At 45.2% G+C, this 15,105-nt stretch overlaps 1 protein-coding gene across 1 annotated transcript in view; it reads left to right on the plus strand.

Annotated features, from left to right (window-relative positions):
* Positions 1-17: 17 nt before the first annotated feature.
* LOC311504498 (protein tweety homolog 3-like) overlaps positions 18-15,105 on the plus strand; it is a 28,059-nt gene continuing 12,971 nt past the window's right edge. Inside the window, 5 exon segments of the mRNA XM_084567643.1 lie at positions 18-579; positions 1,957-2,152; positions 9,133-9,291; positions 9,293-9,328; positions 9,330-9,331. Of these exon segments, the coding sequence (XP_084423769.1) occupies positions 2,027-2,152; positions 9,133-9,291; positions 9,293-9,328; positions 9,330-9,331 (323 nt within the window). The 5' untranslated portion in view covers positions 18-579; positions 1,957-2,026.

Genomic DNA, 15,105 nt, shown 5'->3' on the forward strand with positions numbered 1-15,105 from the left:
TCTGTCCCACACACACACACACACACACACACACACGCTGGGAGCCGAAGCTGCCGCAAAGCCCCGTCCTCCGGGGGCTTTTAAAACACCGTGTTCACTTCACGCTCCAACAATATCACGCAGCCGCAGCGTTAAATGCACTGAACCGACGGGTCATCGTGGGAACAGCGCCGACGACCACAGACCGTTACGACGACGGCACCGTCCAAAAAAAAAAAAAAAAAAAAAAAAAAGGGTTTCGAGTCAAAGAGTTTTTAACCCCTAATCCTCCGTGTCTCATCGCTGCTGCTGCTCCTGCTCCTGCTGCTGCTGCTGGGGGGGAAGGTAGAGCCCTGATAACGGGACGGCGCTTCGGTGCAATGTGAGCGGACCCGGGTCGTTTCCTCCGTTATCTATCTATCTATCTACCTTCCGTTATCGCTCGTCGCAGCTTGCTCCGTTACGGCCGCGTTGATGCAGCAGCTCACGGCTGTCGTGCTCAAATCCACCGCCGGGTCTGGGAAGACAATAGGTGAAATATACACGGACTCCCAAGACTGCGCTGAACGAGAGAGTCTGCACCCGCTTGGGCTCCACTAGGTAGGTTATTATAACTCAGTTTCATATAAACCCAACCACGGAGGCTTATTTTTTTGTTGTTGTTGTCGTTGCCGCTGTCCACGGACACGCAAGCCCCGCAACGAGCCCTTTTTCTCCTCCTGGTTGCCTTGACGACTCTGTGGGACTGCGGTAGTTTTTAACGGACAAAGCATGATAACGGTTGCTAATCCGGGTTCTTTTAAACGTTTGGACGACCGTTAGAGTAAATAAGACCTGAATATTGTGACCTACATGTGTTTGTGCGGTGATTTAACTGCTATATATATATATATATATAAAAAAAAGGGGGTCGTCGTGGGGGTTTTGATATATCGGCCATTTCAACCACCCACCACCCCCCCGTTGTTCACGACACATTTATCCCACGAAGCCCGTGTTTTTGCGGTATGGGCGTAAAGTGGGTGATGCGAGGTAGCGGCTGTCAGCCATGCTATTGTCATGTACAGTATGACCGCATAGGTTTAATGTTTGCTCACATTTGAATTTTAAATTATTATTTTTTTTAGTACTTTCAAATTACATCTAATGTAATGCTTGATTTGTGATAAAAAAAATATTGTATTATATGTTTTCCTCGTTGTTTGACATTACCCATAATCCATCACCGTGAAGGAAATAACCATGTTTATCCATTAAGTCACTGTGAACAGCTTTCACTGAAATTAAGTTATGTGCCATACTGCAGTGTTTTCTGCCTTTTTTAACTACACACACATCAGTGTGTATGATGTTATACCACCACTGGGACCCCCTTCTATTGCTGCAAACTGATGAAATGATCATATAAACATGCACAGATAGTGTGTAATTGTGTTTGTAATGGATGAACAGACAGTGCATGCTTGTAGGTACCACACACTTTACGACTCTGTGACTATTTATTGATTTAACCTGGAAGATCCCATTGAGATCAAGAACCTCTTTTTATTTATTTATTTATTTATTTTTGTCCTGGCCAAGATAGGCAGCAGCAAACACAAAACACAGTTGCAAAATGGCACAGTTACAACGCAAAACAAAGAAAAAGATTAAACTTACAAGCAGATTATGTTAGAAAAACAAGTGCATATTGTGAAGTCGGGCTCTAGCACTCAGTTTAGAGTCAGTTTCCAGTCATTCTGCAACATATTCCATGCAAAAGTGGATAATTCAGTGCAGGCATATGGAACAGAAAGCACCAAATGATCTTGTGAGACAGAGACACTAATGACCAGCACTTCTCTGTGCAATTAAGGTATATAAAACACAGACTGACTGATCACTGACCAGTCATGACATCAGTGTGATTGAAATGACAGTGCAAGTGGCTGTCCAGCTCTGCAAAGCATTGACAAGGGGTCTTGAATTTCTCTACAGTCGCCGTGTGAGGGAAATCGGGTTAGAGAGCGAAGTAACAGCAGCCGGCAGGCGTCTGCAATCAGGAAGGATGGCGGCCGTGGTGAACTATTCTCCGCCGTGGTGGGTGAATCTGCTCCACCGGTTGCCCCACTTCAACATCGAGTTTCAGCTGGTGAGCAGTGACTTCAGGCCGGAGGACTCCGAGTACCAGAAGGTGAGACGTGGTGTAATAATTGCCTCCCACTCAGGATTCATCATCCCCCTCCATGATGCAGCATTACCTTATCATCCTACCTCCTGCCACCTGCCTACACTGTAATTTCACAGCGGAGTGGCCAAGTGGTGACTGAGGCTGTCCTGCAACCGCGGAGCTGTGGGTTCCCTCACCGCATCGATCAGCGCTGTGTGTGTGTGTGTGTTTGTGTGGGAGAGAGAGATGTCCTTGAATCAAGCTAGTGGGCCTGTCCTGTCATGGATAAATAATAAGTGCAGAGGGCAGCTGTTGACTAATCAGATAGTCAGGCTGGTTTCCAACTTGAGGGTCAGTGCCCCAAAGAGTTGTAATGCAAACAAATAGAGAGATGAAAAGCAAATTATGTTTTTTAAATCTTTTTCTTTGGAACATTGGATATTCTTTCCTTTTCAGGAAGTGTTTGAGACATTCTGTGAAAGGATAGTCACTATTTGAGTGAGTAGGCACTGACTGCTTGGGTCTCCAAGCATCGCTAGAAGTGTGTAAGAGTCAGTGGACTGGAAGTAATCACTCACAACTTTGATAATCTATAAATGTGTAAGTAAGCAATTTTCACAACAAAATCCATTAAATTAAATAGCTATAGGCTCTGGAGGACAACTTGGTCAAGACAACAGTTAAATAACCTTGGGTTCTTTCTATTGGATTAAAATATTACATTACTGCATTAAGAAATTAATCTCTTCGAAGCATAATCAGAAATAAAAATGAGTCATTAGATGAGGTTAAATGTGTAAAACTGATGGCAGGGCGTTTTGATTCAACACTGACTGAGTCGTCGGCGGCGCTGCCTTAGAAAGCAGCCCTATGGCTTTGGCCCAGTTTTTCTGCATTTCATTAGCTTCCTCAAACAAGGTGACTTCCAGGTCTCCGCAGCAGAAGACACATCCTCGAATCCCCCTACAGAAGACAGCCGAGACGCATCGTTTAGAATCTCACATTTCAGCGCGTTGAGGGGGGCGCCGCGCTATCCCCCTCAAATGCAGTTTTCTGGCGTTGCACGGGGAGAGGAGGGAGGGCGCGCAAGTTCAAGAGCCGAGCGTGGGAAGGCACCCACGGCCATTAGCGAGGGGAGGGAGATGAGAACTGGAGAGGGGAGCGGGCAGGAGGAGGAGGAGGAGGAGGAGGAGGAGTGAGAAAGATAATAAGGGACTGATTGGAGGCGAGAGGAGAGAAGGCTTGATGAGCCATGGGAGGTGCTTCCAAATTGTCAAATAGCCACTTCCTGCGAGCTATTCAGTGTTTAACTGAGGGCCTTTTATGCGTGTGTGTGTCAATGTGTGTGCCCACTGGAATTTTAAGGACCCCCTTTTAAGACTAATTACATCCTGACATATTTCAGCGGGCGAGCCTGTTTCTATGTCACTGAGCATTTTGCAGTGTGATCGTACGTTTGTCCGTGCGTTATGTGGACTGTAAGGGCTGTAGGTATATGTGTCACGTACAGTGCGCTGGTTTTCTGTGTCAGTGCGTATTTAGCACTTAGTGTTGTTTGTTGAGGTGAGGTCACAAATTTCCCTGAGGGGTTGTGTGTGTGTGAGGGAATATAGGGGTTCCATTCAGGGTGAAATCGTTAATTCTGGCTAGACCGGGGGAGGGAGGGGGATAGAGGGTGAGAAAAACAAGAAGAAGGAGGTTGAATCGGACAGGGGGAGGGACGGGGTAAAGATGGAGGGAGGGGGGGGGGCGAGTGGGAGAGAGAGGGCTGGAGTCTGTTGCGAAAGAATGCTCTCTTTCTTTCTTCCACTCTTTCACAGAAGACCGTCTTTAGATTGGCTCACTATATCTGTCTCAGAGGCTTTCATGCATCCACTCATCCAGCTGAGAATCACACACACACACACACACACACACACACAATACAAGGTCCCACACAGCGTCCCTCAGTGCACTGTGGCCGTCACCACACCACAACGCTACACACACACACACACACACACACTCAACACACTCTCACACAATAGAGATTCTTCTGTGTAGTGTTTTTCTTTCTGATGCGATTTGGTTCAGGTTCATTTGCATTCAGCCCCTGGAGCTGCTCAAAACTTTTGTCTCAGCCGCCGGGGCTGCATTCACACAAATTTCGTTTTAAAATAAATACTTTTAGTACGTTAACGTCCACACTACTGTGTCTTCTAGAGCAGTGGCCCCCAACCTTTTTTTGCGCCACGGACCAGTTCAATGTCAGACAGTAGTTTCATATAAAAACAAGCAGATAAAAACAAAATAAAATGATAAGACCGGCATAAAAACTGTAGTATTTTCTCTATAAAATAATAATAATAATAAACGTAAATCCACTGTGTAGCTATTCATGTGCAACTTTATTAGCAGCGTCCTCGTAACGTCACACCAACAACCGAACATGACACGGGTAACATCGTCTCTGCCGCAACGCTCTCTGGTCGCCATGGTAACGTTAAAACATGCCTTCAAAATAAGACGCACCACAAAAACAAAAAGTGCATGAAAATACTAGCTACTCGCAATAGCACTGAATCAGTGGGAGCCCCGAGCTTGTTTTGCTGCAACAAGACGGTCCCATCTTGGGGTAATGGGAGACAATGAAACCCAAAGTGTGTTGCTTATGTCCAGTCTGCTTCGTAATTTTGTTTTGGTTGCTGTCACTGCAGAAAACCCAGCTTCACACAAACAAGATGTCGGAAATGGCAACAGCGTTTTCAATGCTGTTGTGGCGATCTCGGGGTATTTTGCCATGACTTTAATCCAGAACACCGGCAGAGTTGTTGTCTCGAACATACGTTTAAGGCCCCCGTCGTTTGCGATCTCGGGACGTATCACGTGATCTATGGTCTCGAGGCCTTGTCATGCGTCAAGAGTGAGTCATAAACGGATGTAATGGAGAGAATCCGGTCATTTTTCAAAATAAAACATCATTCAGACTCAGATAATAAATCAAACGGAAATAATGGAAGTTATTTATTGTCTCTGTGCGGCCCGGTACCAAATAACCCATGGACCGGTACCGGTCCGCGGCCCGGGGGTTGGGGATCACTGTTTTAGAGTATCCCATCATGAAGACTTTAGGAAACGTTGCTAAAAACCTTTAGATGGTGCTTCAGTCAAGATGGGCTGGAAGGGACACTTTTGGAAACCCACGTTCTCTTCCTGATTGGGTCTAAAGTTGCTAAATCCCTCTAATCAATAGGCGGTGGGTTAAAGGTATTTGGCTGACTTGGTGCTTTTGAACTCCTCATGAACTGATTGAACTCATTCATGACTGATCAGTTCTACATGGACATGCAAAAAGGACAACGGGAAGTTTTCTTGCTAGCAGCTGTTGTGCATGTAAACCTTACATTTTACTTACTTACTCACTGCGTAAACTTTTCCTCTTAAACAAAGCCTCTCTCTAAAAAAAAAAAAAAAGAAAAAAGAACTGTTTGGCATTCACTCACGACAGCAGTTGGTCTCTGATGACTTCGACTACAGTGGGGATGCTGACTCTGTGTTTTTTTTCCCCCAAGAAAACTGTTTTAGTCTTTTCCTGGAGAGCTGAAATAGGAGCCCTAACCCTCTCATCCGAAGTTTCTTAAAGGCACTGCAGTAGCATGTGTGTGACTGCCTATGTGCGCCGTCGTCTGTTAGTATTATGGTAGAACTGCAGAGTCAGCCGCCAGCCGCAGTTAAACAGCTGCAGAACATTACAGAGGAGTCACGTGACCCGTAATAACACACGCATACATATTCCCAGCTGTGGAAAGTAAGACGGTAATTGGTATTTTGGAATAGTTTGCCACGGTTTGCACAGTGGAAGACATTATCTCATAGCGTTTAGAGATGGTTCGGGGTGGATCAAAGACGAGAGATAACCGCTCGTGAAGCTATTAATATCAGATTAAAACCCGTAATGTCTTTGTTTTCTAAGATCTTTGTGTAAATGCGGGATTCTTTTGTTGCTTTTATCGCAGGTAAATTATTCGCGGAATGAATCTGAGGTCAATCAGTGCCTCCGGGTTAGAAGACGGCAGCGGGGCGAAACCAGACTACAGAGCGACGCACAGTCAGAGAGAGTGCAAGGACACACTCAGTGGCGTGGAAGTGATTGATCCTGTCAGTTGAGACTCGCGCGCGTTTTGCGGCCGCGCTCGCACGCACACACGCACGCACGCACACTTAAACGGACAGATTGAAAGTAGATCAGTGTGCCTGGGTGTTTAACGCTCAGCCCCTCCTCCATCCAGCCTGCTAGCTGATCTCCAGTAGGGTCGATGTGCACACACACACACACACACACACACGCTCTCTTACATCTAATCCAAGCACACACACTCATGCGCAGCCAAGCTCTCCATGCTTATTAGTAGCTAATTGATCCACACTTAATCTGCTCTGATGGTTTGTCAGCTTGACGGTTAATGTAAGGGCCGTCATACGCACCAGGAGGAGGTCGGTTCGTAGCTTTAACATCGAGCTCATGCACCAGACCTCAAGAGTCCTGGGTCAGTTGTTGTTTATGTGCCATTAGATCATTAAAATCATTTATTAAGAACAAAAATGCCAGACCCTTCGTACTTCCAGCGTCTACATGTGTTTGTTTAATGTCACAACAAATCTAGGACGTTAACCACGCTTTTATTTTCACGTCACTAGTTGTTTTAGCTTCAGTTTGTTTCCTATTCTTGACACATTATTCACGAAGGATGCCGTGAAAACATCCTCAGTAACACGGCTCAAGGTTTTTCGTTCCGATTCCTGCAAAGCTTAATGCATTGTGCCCAGTGACGGTGTAAATCCCTTCTGTCAATTTTAAAAACTCCAGCGATGAGCCTTCAGATAATAACACAGGATAATACCGGGGACGAGGAATCTGACGAGCTTATCTCCCATCAGGATTCTCCTCGTCTTGTCCGTCGCTCATCTTCTTTGACCTGTTGGAGAAAAGCAGCAGGGGCGGGGGGGGTGAGCATTCAGCTGGTGTCTTCTTAGCCTTAGCTTAGCCTTAGCCCAGCTGCTTTCTCATGAGAAATTAACCGATGTGAATGTAAAACAAGGCCAAGAATACACACAGTCCTGTGCCAGTTATTGTGAAAGTTGTGATTCAGCTTGTAAAGGGATTCACCGTCTGCCAGACGTGAGACAATATAAATACACTGCTCCTCTCAGTTGAGGAAGGTACTGAGCCCTCTTATCTCTCTTCACATCGTACCACGGCATAACGCAACATCTTATATATATAAATTAAATCTACAGTTGTCTTTTAGTGACCCCTTAACCTGGTTATGTTGGCTGAGATATTTATACGTTGCACTTTTCTAATCTGTTACACGTCTTTACCAGACAGCGTTGACCTATAAAGATTCCCTTTTCTTAAATAATGTGGAGAGAGAGACGGGCGCCGTCGAAAGTAAGCTTGTGACTGCATATCAGCGAGCTTTAGCGCCAGCGGCCGGTGTGAATGGCGTTATTCTTGATGGCGAGCTGGTGCTTGTGGCGTGACTCTGGGGATGGCACATTTTGGTCCAGACTGAATTATCTCTGCAGCATTTGGATGGATCTGCACAAACATTAAACATCCACCTTGAGATGAGCCACAATAAGGCCTTAACTTTGTATTTTGCCCTATCATCGGGTAAATTAATTACTTATTTGCAAATGTTAATGTTTATTAGCGTGCTAATATGCTAAATTAAGATGGTGAACATGGTGAACATGCCAAACGCTAGCACGTTACCTCAAAGCATAGCCTCACATACTCCCTAGCTTTGATGTATGCCTAACCCTGCACTAGAGCGCCCCAAACAAATGTTCACGTCATTCATTATTCATGATTATTTTAGTTATTTTAAACCCCCCGAAGGCACAAAATCAAAGGAAAACATTGAAAAATCCATTTCACCGCCCCAGAAATTCTTCTTGGATGTCACCTAGATTGCATCCCTGATAAATGTAGTTTTTTACAAAACATAAAGGTGAGGAAATTGCTGGCCGCTCGAGCTGAAAAACTGAGGTCAGTACAAAAAGCAGCCGTTTTTTTTTTTTTGAAGCCTGGGAAGCCAGGAAGTCTGCGAGCATCGTGGAGCTGGAGTCGGGATTGTGTTGTTATCCGTGGTCCCCCCAGAGTTACGCCGAGCAGATCCATGGCAGGATTCCTTTGTCTGTTTGTAAGTAGTCTGGCAGGTGGAGAGCTTGGCTTTCCAGAAACGTGTCTTTTGCCTCTGCGCGGTGCTGCGGTGCAACGACTTTTCCAGACAACCCCACATGTGAAAGGAAAAATCAACATTTCGGCGTGTGATAAAAATAAGACTTCATCGCTTCTCTCTCTAGCCTAATTGCTGTAACAGCCCTCGTCTCTGTCTTTATCCACTTGTCTCCAGTTGAGTCATCTTCTTTCACCTCTTCTTTCTTGCACGTCTTTCCAGTGTCTGTTTTTTGTTCTAAATTTACTCCCCCCCTCCGACTCCTTCTCCTGTCTGCTCCCTCCACCCCTTCCTTCTTTTACACTTCAAAGCTCTTAGTGCTTGTGTGTGATCTGTGTGGTGGGTCTCTAGCGTATACAGCTCCCCAGCACCATCGCTTCCGCTCTCTCCACAGAGGTGTGCGCGTTTGATGCCGTGGAAATGCGATGCTAATTTTTCACGGTATCCCTCAAACGCTCATTTAACAGCCGCTGTTTTTTGGCCTCAAATAGCTGAGGGGAGGATCGCAACTTGCGCATTTGTTTGTGATTGTTTTCTAAATCGTGTGGTCTGTGTGTGTTTAGTTTCCGCTCATATCAGCTGATTCGCTTCCTGCGTGTTTGACCCACATCCTAAATGGTCCATGTCCCCGTGATAAGGACAGCTCTCACAGTACTGATTACTGAATGAGTCAAGCCCGAAAGTTAATGGAAAAGTGTGGAGGCACCACAAACTGTATTTTGAAATGACAATGTTTATTTGCTACTAAATGCTTATTTCTCTTTTTCCTCTTCTTTCCAGTCTGTTTTGCTCCTCGGTTCTGTGGCTTTGGTATGTTTGGGCCTGGACCTCCTCTTCCTCCTCTTCTACTCCTTCTGGCTCTGCTGCCGGCGGCGCAAGAGCGACGAATCCTCGCACTCCCATTCACACTCCCAGCAGCCGAGCGCCGACTGCTGCTGCATCCGCTTGGTGCGTCATCATCGCCACACTTGTCTGCAGAGTGAGAGGTTATCTTCACGCTTTCATAGACAATAATAAAGTTACACGTGTACGAGCGCGCTTGACCCCCGTCCGCGTTGGCAGCCATGCTAGCGGCTATGACATTTGTCGTATTAAGGAGGCTCGAGAGAGTAAGGCTTCATATATTTAATCATCCTCTCCAATTAATGAGTTGCCCTCAGGCCGAACTCTCAGAAGTGTCTCTGGGTATTTTAAAGGAAAGGTTAGCTATGATTTGTCTTTATTAAAGACACTAGTCTCGTGCCTATTGGCTATCGAGCTGATTATGTTGATTCAAGACACAGTTGCTGATTTCTTGCAAGTCGACATTCAGCTGGGTCTCTAATCCTTGATTCAGAGCTACAATCTATGCATCCACTTTTCTATCTGCGCCACGGTTCTCGTCTGTTATATTGGAATCCACTTGTGTGTATATATATATATATATACACACAGCAAATGCCTGTAATTACTGACACTTGACACTTAAATCATCTCCCAAATAACCTATGCATATAATTTGCGACAAGATTTTGTCTTAACATAGCAGGACTTGGGTCTTTTCGCTGTGTGTGTTTTAGAGAGATACTCGCAATCGCACGTAAACACAGGATATAGAGAGAGACGGATGATAAACCTACAGTTTCTCCACATGACATAAAGTACTAACAGCGACTCTCACATAGTTTCCTGAGTAACACTGTTTACATTTACATGTGCTGAACTGTGAACCTCACCTCGAAATACGGTCATTTTTCCTTTTTCGTTTTAATGCAATGCAATTTGTTGCACACGTTGAACACTTATACAGAGATGCCATCAGTTAAAAAAAATGTTAATAGCTCAAAAAGCGCTTTACAATTGACAGGTGTTGGAAACCTTGTATCAGAATCAGAATCAGCTTTAATGGCCAGTAATGACACATACAGGAATTTGAGACTCACAGGAATTCTGTCTCTAGTACAGAAGCATCTTAAATAAGTGAAATAAAATAAAATAAGATAAAATAAAATAAATCTCAATTTGTACACATAAAATATAGATAAAATAAAATATAGGATAAGATACAAACCAAACAGGGTTATTGTACAGTGTATGTTGTATGTTGATTAAAACAGAAAAAGCGATAAAGACTGACACTTTCTGATTGTCTACGAAGTAGCTTAATGCTCCTCGTCACTAGAAAAGCACTAGGAAACTCTACTTAAAGCATTGTTAACGCTACCGTAGCTGCAGCATCACAAGTCAACCTCATCTTTCTCTCACTGTACCTCTTAGCAAGGACAGATAAATGGATATTCATTTTAATGTGTATATCTATGATGAATCCGTGAATGTAGAAATGTTGGGAGGGAAGTACGGCGTAACAAGCAGAAAACATAACTTCACTGTTGTTAGAGCACTTTCAGAGGAACTTACCAGAGACTCTCTCAGAGTAAACACCCTCTAGGGAGCTCCTCTGACGACTACACACCTAATAGCTGTCTGCCGGTTCGTACAGTAGCGTACGACAATGTTGCACATAGCCTGCACTTCATTGTCAGTTCATTTCACTGTGTTTCCTTTGTTTTTTTATTTGTTTTGCCCAACTAATGTTATACAGATGTTTACATGTTTATTTAACTGCGGTTGCTGGTGAAGCATTCATGTGTTGGCCAGTCGATGTACATTTCTGTCAGGGCTAATCTCTTCTGTCTCAGTTAGGTCACTAAGTATTCATGTTGTGCTGGAAAAGTGCCTGAGCTAAAAAGAGACCCTTAAACCTACGATTGTTCTCAGTTCCTGCATTCCAACTGTTTGACAGCAGCGACAACACCACCTCCACTCAGTCTTGCTTGAAGTTGCCTGAGTTCCCGGTGTGTGTGTAACCCGGGAACCAGCCAGGTGGTTACGCTTCCCCGTTGGTGTTTATCCGACTCTGAAAGCTGTGTGTACACAAAAGGTCTTTCACCTAAGTGAGACTGCTCTGTGCAGTGCAGAGGGTAGATCGGGGTATCTTCGATCAGGGGGCTCGGTGGACTCTGCTCTCCCTTGTCACAAAACACCTCTCTTCCTCTTTTCCTTCACTCTGTCATCACTTTGCAGCCTCTGCTGACTTCTTCTCCCGTTCTTTGCGTTTCTCCATCTCTGTTAGCCGCCCCCCGCCCCACACTCCCCAACCCCTCCTTTATTTCTCTCTGTTTGGTCTTCTCCCTGGCCTAGAAAGGTTGCCATGGAGACAGAAGCAGATTTGATGCAGAGACGAGAAATGAATTATACAGTCAGGGAAGCTGTGTCTGTGCATGTGTGTGTTCGCGTGACTCAGGGCTGAAGAAGTGGCTGTGTTTTTTGGGGGGGTTTTTAATATTTTATGCTCGGCTATAATATTTCTCGGTGAATATTTCATACGCTTCGGATCATGCGTGCATGTGTCTGTGATTTTGTTTGTTTTTGTGTTTGTGTGTGCACGAGACCGCGGTTCTTTGTCCACGGTTAAAGGTGACGTCATGTCTTATTTTTGGCACAGCGCCAACTGCATGTGGACTTCCACCATTTGTGTGCAGGTGCAGTGTATTTCTGTACCTCGCATTAGCTTGTTACCATGCGTGCTGACAATACTAGCTGATCAGCACATGTATTTAGTAAAATGAAACAGCTTCCAAACAACGAACAAGCAGAATATATATTTTCGTGATGGGAAATCGTTTGAAAAGGCTTGTGCTTGTGTTTTATTTCAGTTTTCTGACATTTCACTGGCAGATAACTGAGAAAAATACCATGCGATGACTCAGTAACAAACATGCCTGGGCCAACGGTTTCTCAATCGCCACCAGCTTCGGTACTCAACTCAAATTCCTATCCAGCACAGCGCTCTCTTTTCCAACAGCCGAAAACCATACGCCTTGCTGCTTGGAAATCATTTTTGTGTGAGGTAACTTGATGCCAGGGATGCTGGTGCATTAACAGCTGAGGAGGACGGCTGCGACTGAGTGGATGCAATTTAAAGTTCTGACACTGAAACTTATACTGCACGTAGAAACCTACTTTAAAGCTGTAATTCTGGGCAATTTGATAATCAAAGTACTGATTAAAACTATAAAATAGAGAATAGATATTGTATAGAATCAGAAGTTGGGGTTTGTGCAGTTGGGCATCTTTGTGCTTTCTACAGAATACACGAAACAGTGGTTTATATGTTAGGTTGTTCATGGCGTGCATGTTATTTCACATTTATTTCGTATTTAGGCAAATCAATTCGGTTTGGACTTGAATTCACCATGAACTGACTACGACATTTACTGTTTTATCTGCTGAGCTCCTGCTGAGTGCAGTGTTGTGTGCTCATTTAGGTATGGCAAAAGCCTTTTAGCTTACGATGTCAGTTCATTTCAGCTGAAAATGGACTTGAGCCGAGACTAAAACAGGGCTCACTCTGAGCTAGCATCATTCTAGACGGCTTTCTCCTCCTCAGAGGCAAAAACTTTGTCTTAGTAGAGGGTATGTGTGTTTTCCTGCGGGGGGTGTGGACTGTGTTTGCTGTCAGTTATTTGATTTCTTTACTTACTGCGCCTTACTGGAGCCCCCGACTATATATCTTATACCTCAAGCTGTTTGGTTCATAAGTTGTGAAAATCCCCCGATAGGAGAGCAGCGGGTATTAAATCCGGATAGATGAAACTCACGGAGAGAGAACAGGAGGGCGGAGGGCGTCCTGGAGAGAGACGGGAGTAGGGGAGGGAACGGGTGGTAGGAGACGAGAAGAGGGACGGTAAACAGAAGTGGAGGGAGATGATTTACTGTTTAAACTGAGCTCACATGGAGGACGGGAGGCAGAACGAGATGACGTGTGCCGTCGGGATACGACGAACATTGAACCGCCTCGCATGCTTGTATTTATCTCTAGTCTGGTTCCTGTTTGTATTTATTGTCTTATCTCACGTGTGCACATAAAGCCCACGCAACGTAAATCCTGCTGTGACGTGAGGCTACTCAAGATCTAATGGGCTAGAATGAATCGTCTTAACAACGGCCATAAATTTCTCTCTACAAATCTGTCTGGTGGTCGGTGCAGACGGAGGCATCATCAATGCGAGGCGCCACAGTCATACACGCATGCACTCGTACAGTACACAAAGAGAGGGCAGGGGGGCACGGAAGCTTTTATGGGGTGAGGGAGAAAATAAAAAGCGTGGTCGGGAGGAGGGTGTGCCGGGGGAAAAGGGGGTTAGATGTGAGGGGTTGGTTTGCGGGGTGAACGTGGTTGAGAGGTGCATTAAGTTAGAGGAAGGGTGTCGGGGGGCCAGGACCCCAGATATCGTAGCATGTGCAGTTATGTGTGAACGTGGGTGCAGAGCTGCAGAAGGATCATATTATTTGCGGTCTGGTGACCCAATTATTGTGTAGACCTGCCCGTGTGTGTGCGTGTGCTGTGTGTGTGAATCATTCCTGGTAGCCCTGTGCTTCACCCCAGGCCTGAGGCTGACACCGTAGCAAAACACACTGAGAGCTCTCAGTGCCACCTGTTGCTGGTTAACAGGAACTGCAACCTACAGCTCGACCGTCAGTGCTGCGGCTCCGTTGTTTGTTGTTTAGCATCATGTATGAAATAGATCTGAATATGTGTGGCAGAAGAGGAGAACTGTTATGTCACTAGATTCATCCATATTGATGAATTTGATGCCGTTTTCAAAGGTTGAATTAATCATTGGATTAACATTTGGTGCTTTCTATTTTCTGCCTCCCAGCGCTGGCATCGCTGTGGTATTCTATGGAATGGGGAGTCGGAGTGATGGAGCCAAACCGTTTGGCGTACTCCCTCCGCCATGCCAACCGCACCGTATCCGGGGTGGAGAAACTGGTGAGTCATTTGCTAGTTTGCAAAACATTATTTTTTATTTTTTGTAAAAATCCTCCAACAACGGAATTAAAAATACGACTGATGCTTGTTTCAGGTGTCAGACAGTGCCCTAGCCTTAAACCAGACCGTGAGGAGAACTCTGGTCCAGTTGGAGACAGCCTTCCAGGATCAGACGGACTATCGTGTCCATCGTCCAGAAGCTGCAGGGACTGCTGGACGAGCTGGTGAGGCTGATGGTGGACGTTCCCATCTGGTCCAACACTGACATCTCCCGAGGAGGACTTGGCCCCGCAAGACGGAAGCCTTTGACGTTTACAGGTCGGTACTGACAAGTGTGAAGAACTAGTCTCTCTTTTAGTAAATACTGCTTTCAGATTATATATATAGGTTGTTGGAACTCATCAAAATCAACTATGCTTACCTGGGCATAGAGTTAGCAATAATTTAGAAAGCCCAAGGACTAAACGCTTTGCTTTATAGTCTCGTGATTCATTGCGTCTCTACAATCCTTGTCAATGGTGTGGTGCATCGTGATATTAAATTAATCACTGTGATACCATTGTTTATGTACAGGTGGTTGAGGTACCTTGGCCTGCTGCTCTTTGACGGTGCTCATCTGTCTTCTGGTGCTGTTGTCTGATACGCAACTCTAGAGGCACTCTGATTGGGTACGATCGCTCTATACATCACACCCCAAAGACGTTGCTCCTATTGACGAATCACATTATGTCTAGAGCACTGAGAAATGCTCGTCAAGTTGTTAAGCTGCTTTTAAAAATATATAATATATATAAATAAATATGTGTCTGTCCTTCAGAGTGTGTCTTCTGGGCGTTCTGACTCTGATATCAGCTGGGGGTCTCTGGGCCTGGAACTGGCTGCCGCTGCTGTAAGTGTAACCATAGGCAACCACGGCCCGAGGCTACAGCCCGTATCCT

This window comes from Chelon labrosus, assembly GCF_963514085.1.
Source record: "Chelon labrosus genome assembly, chromosome: 2".
NCBI classification, from domain to species: Eukaryota; Metazoa; Chordata; class Actinopteri; order Mugiliformes; family Mugilidae; genus Chelon; species Chelon labrosus.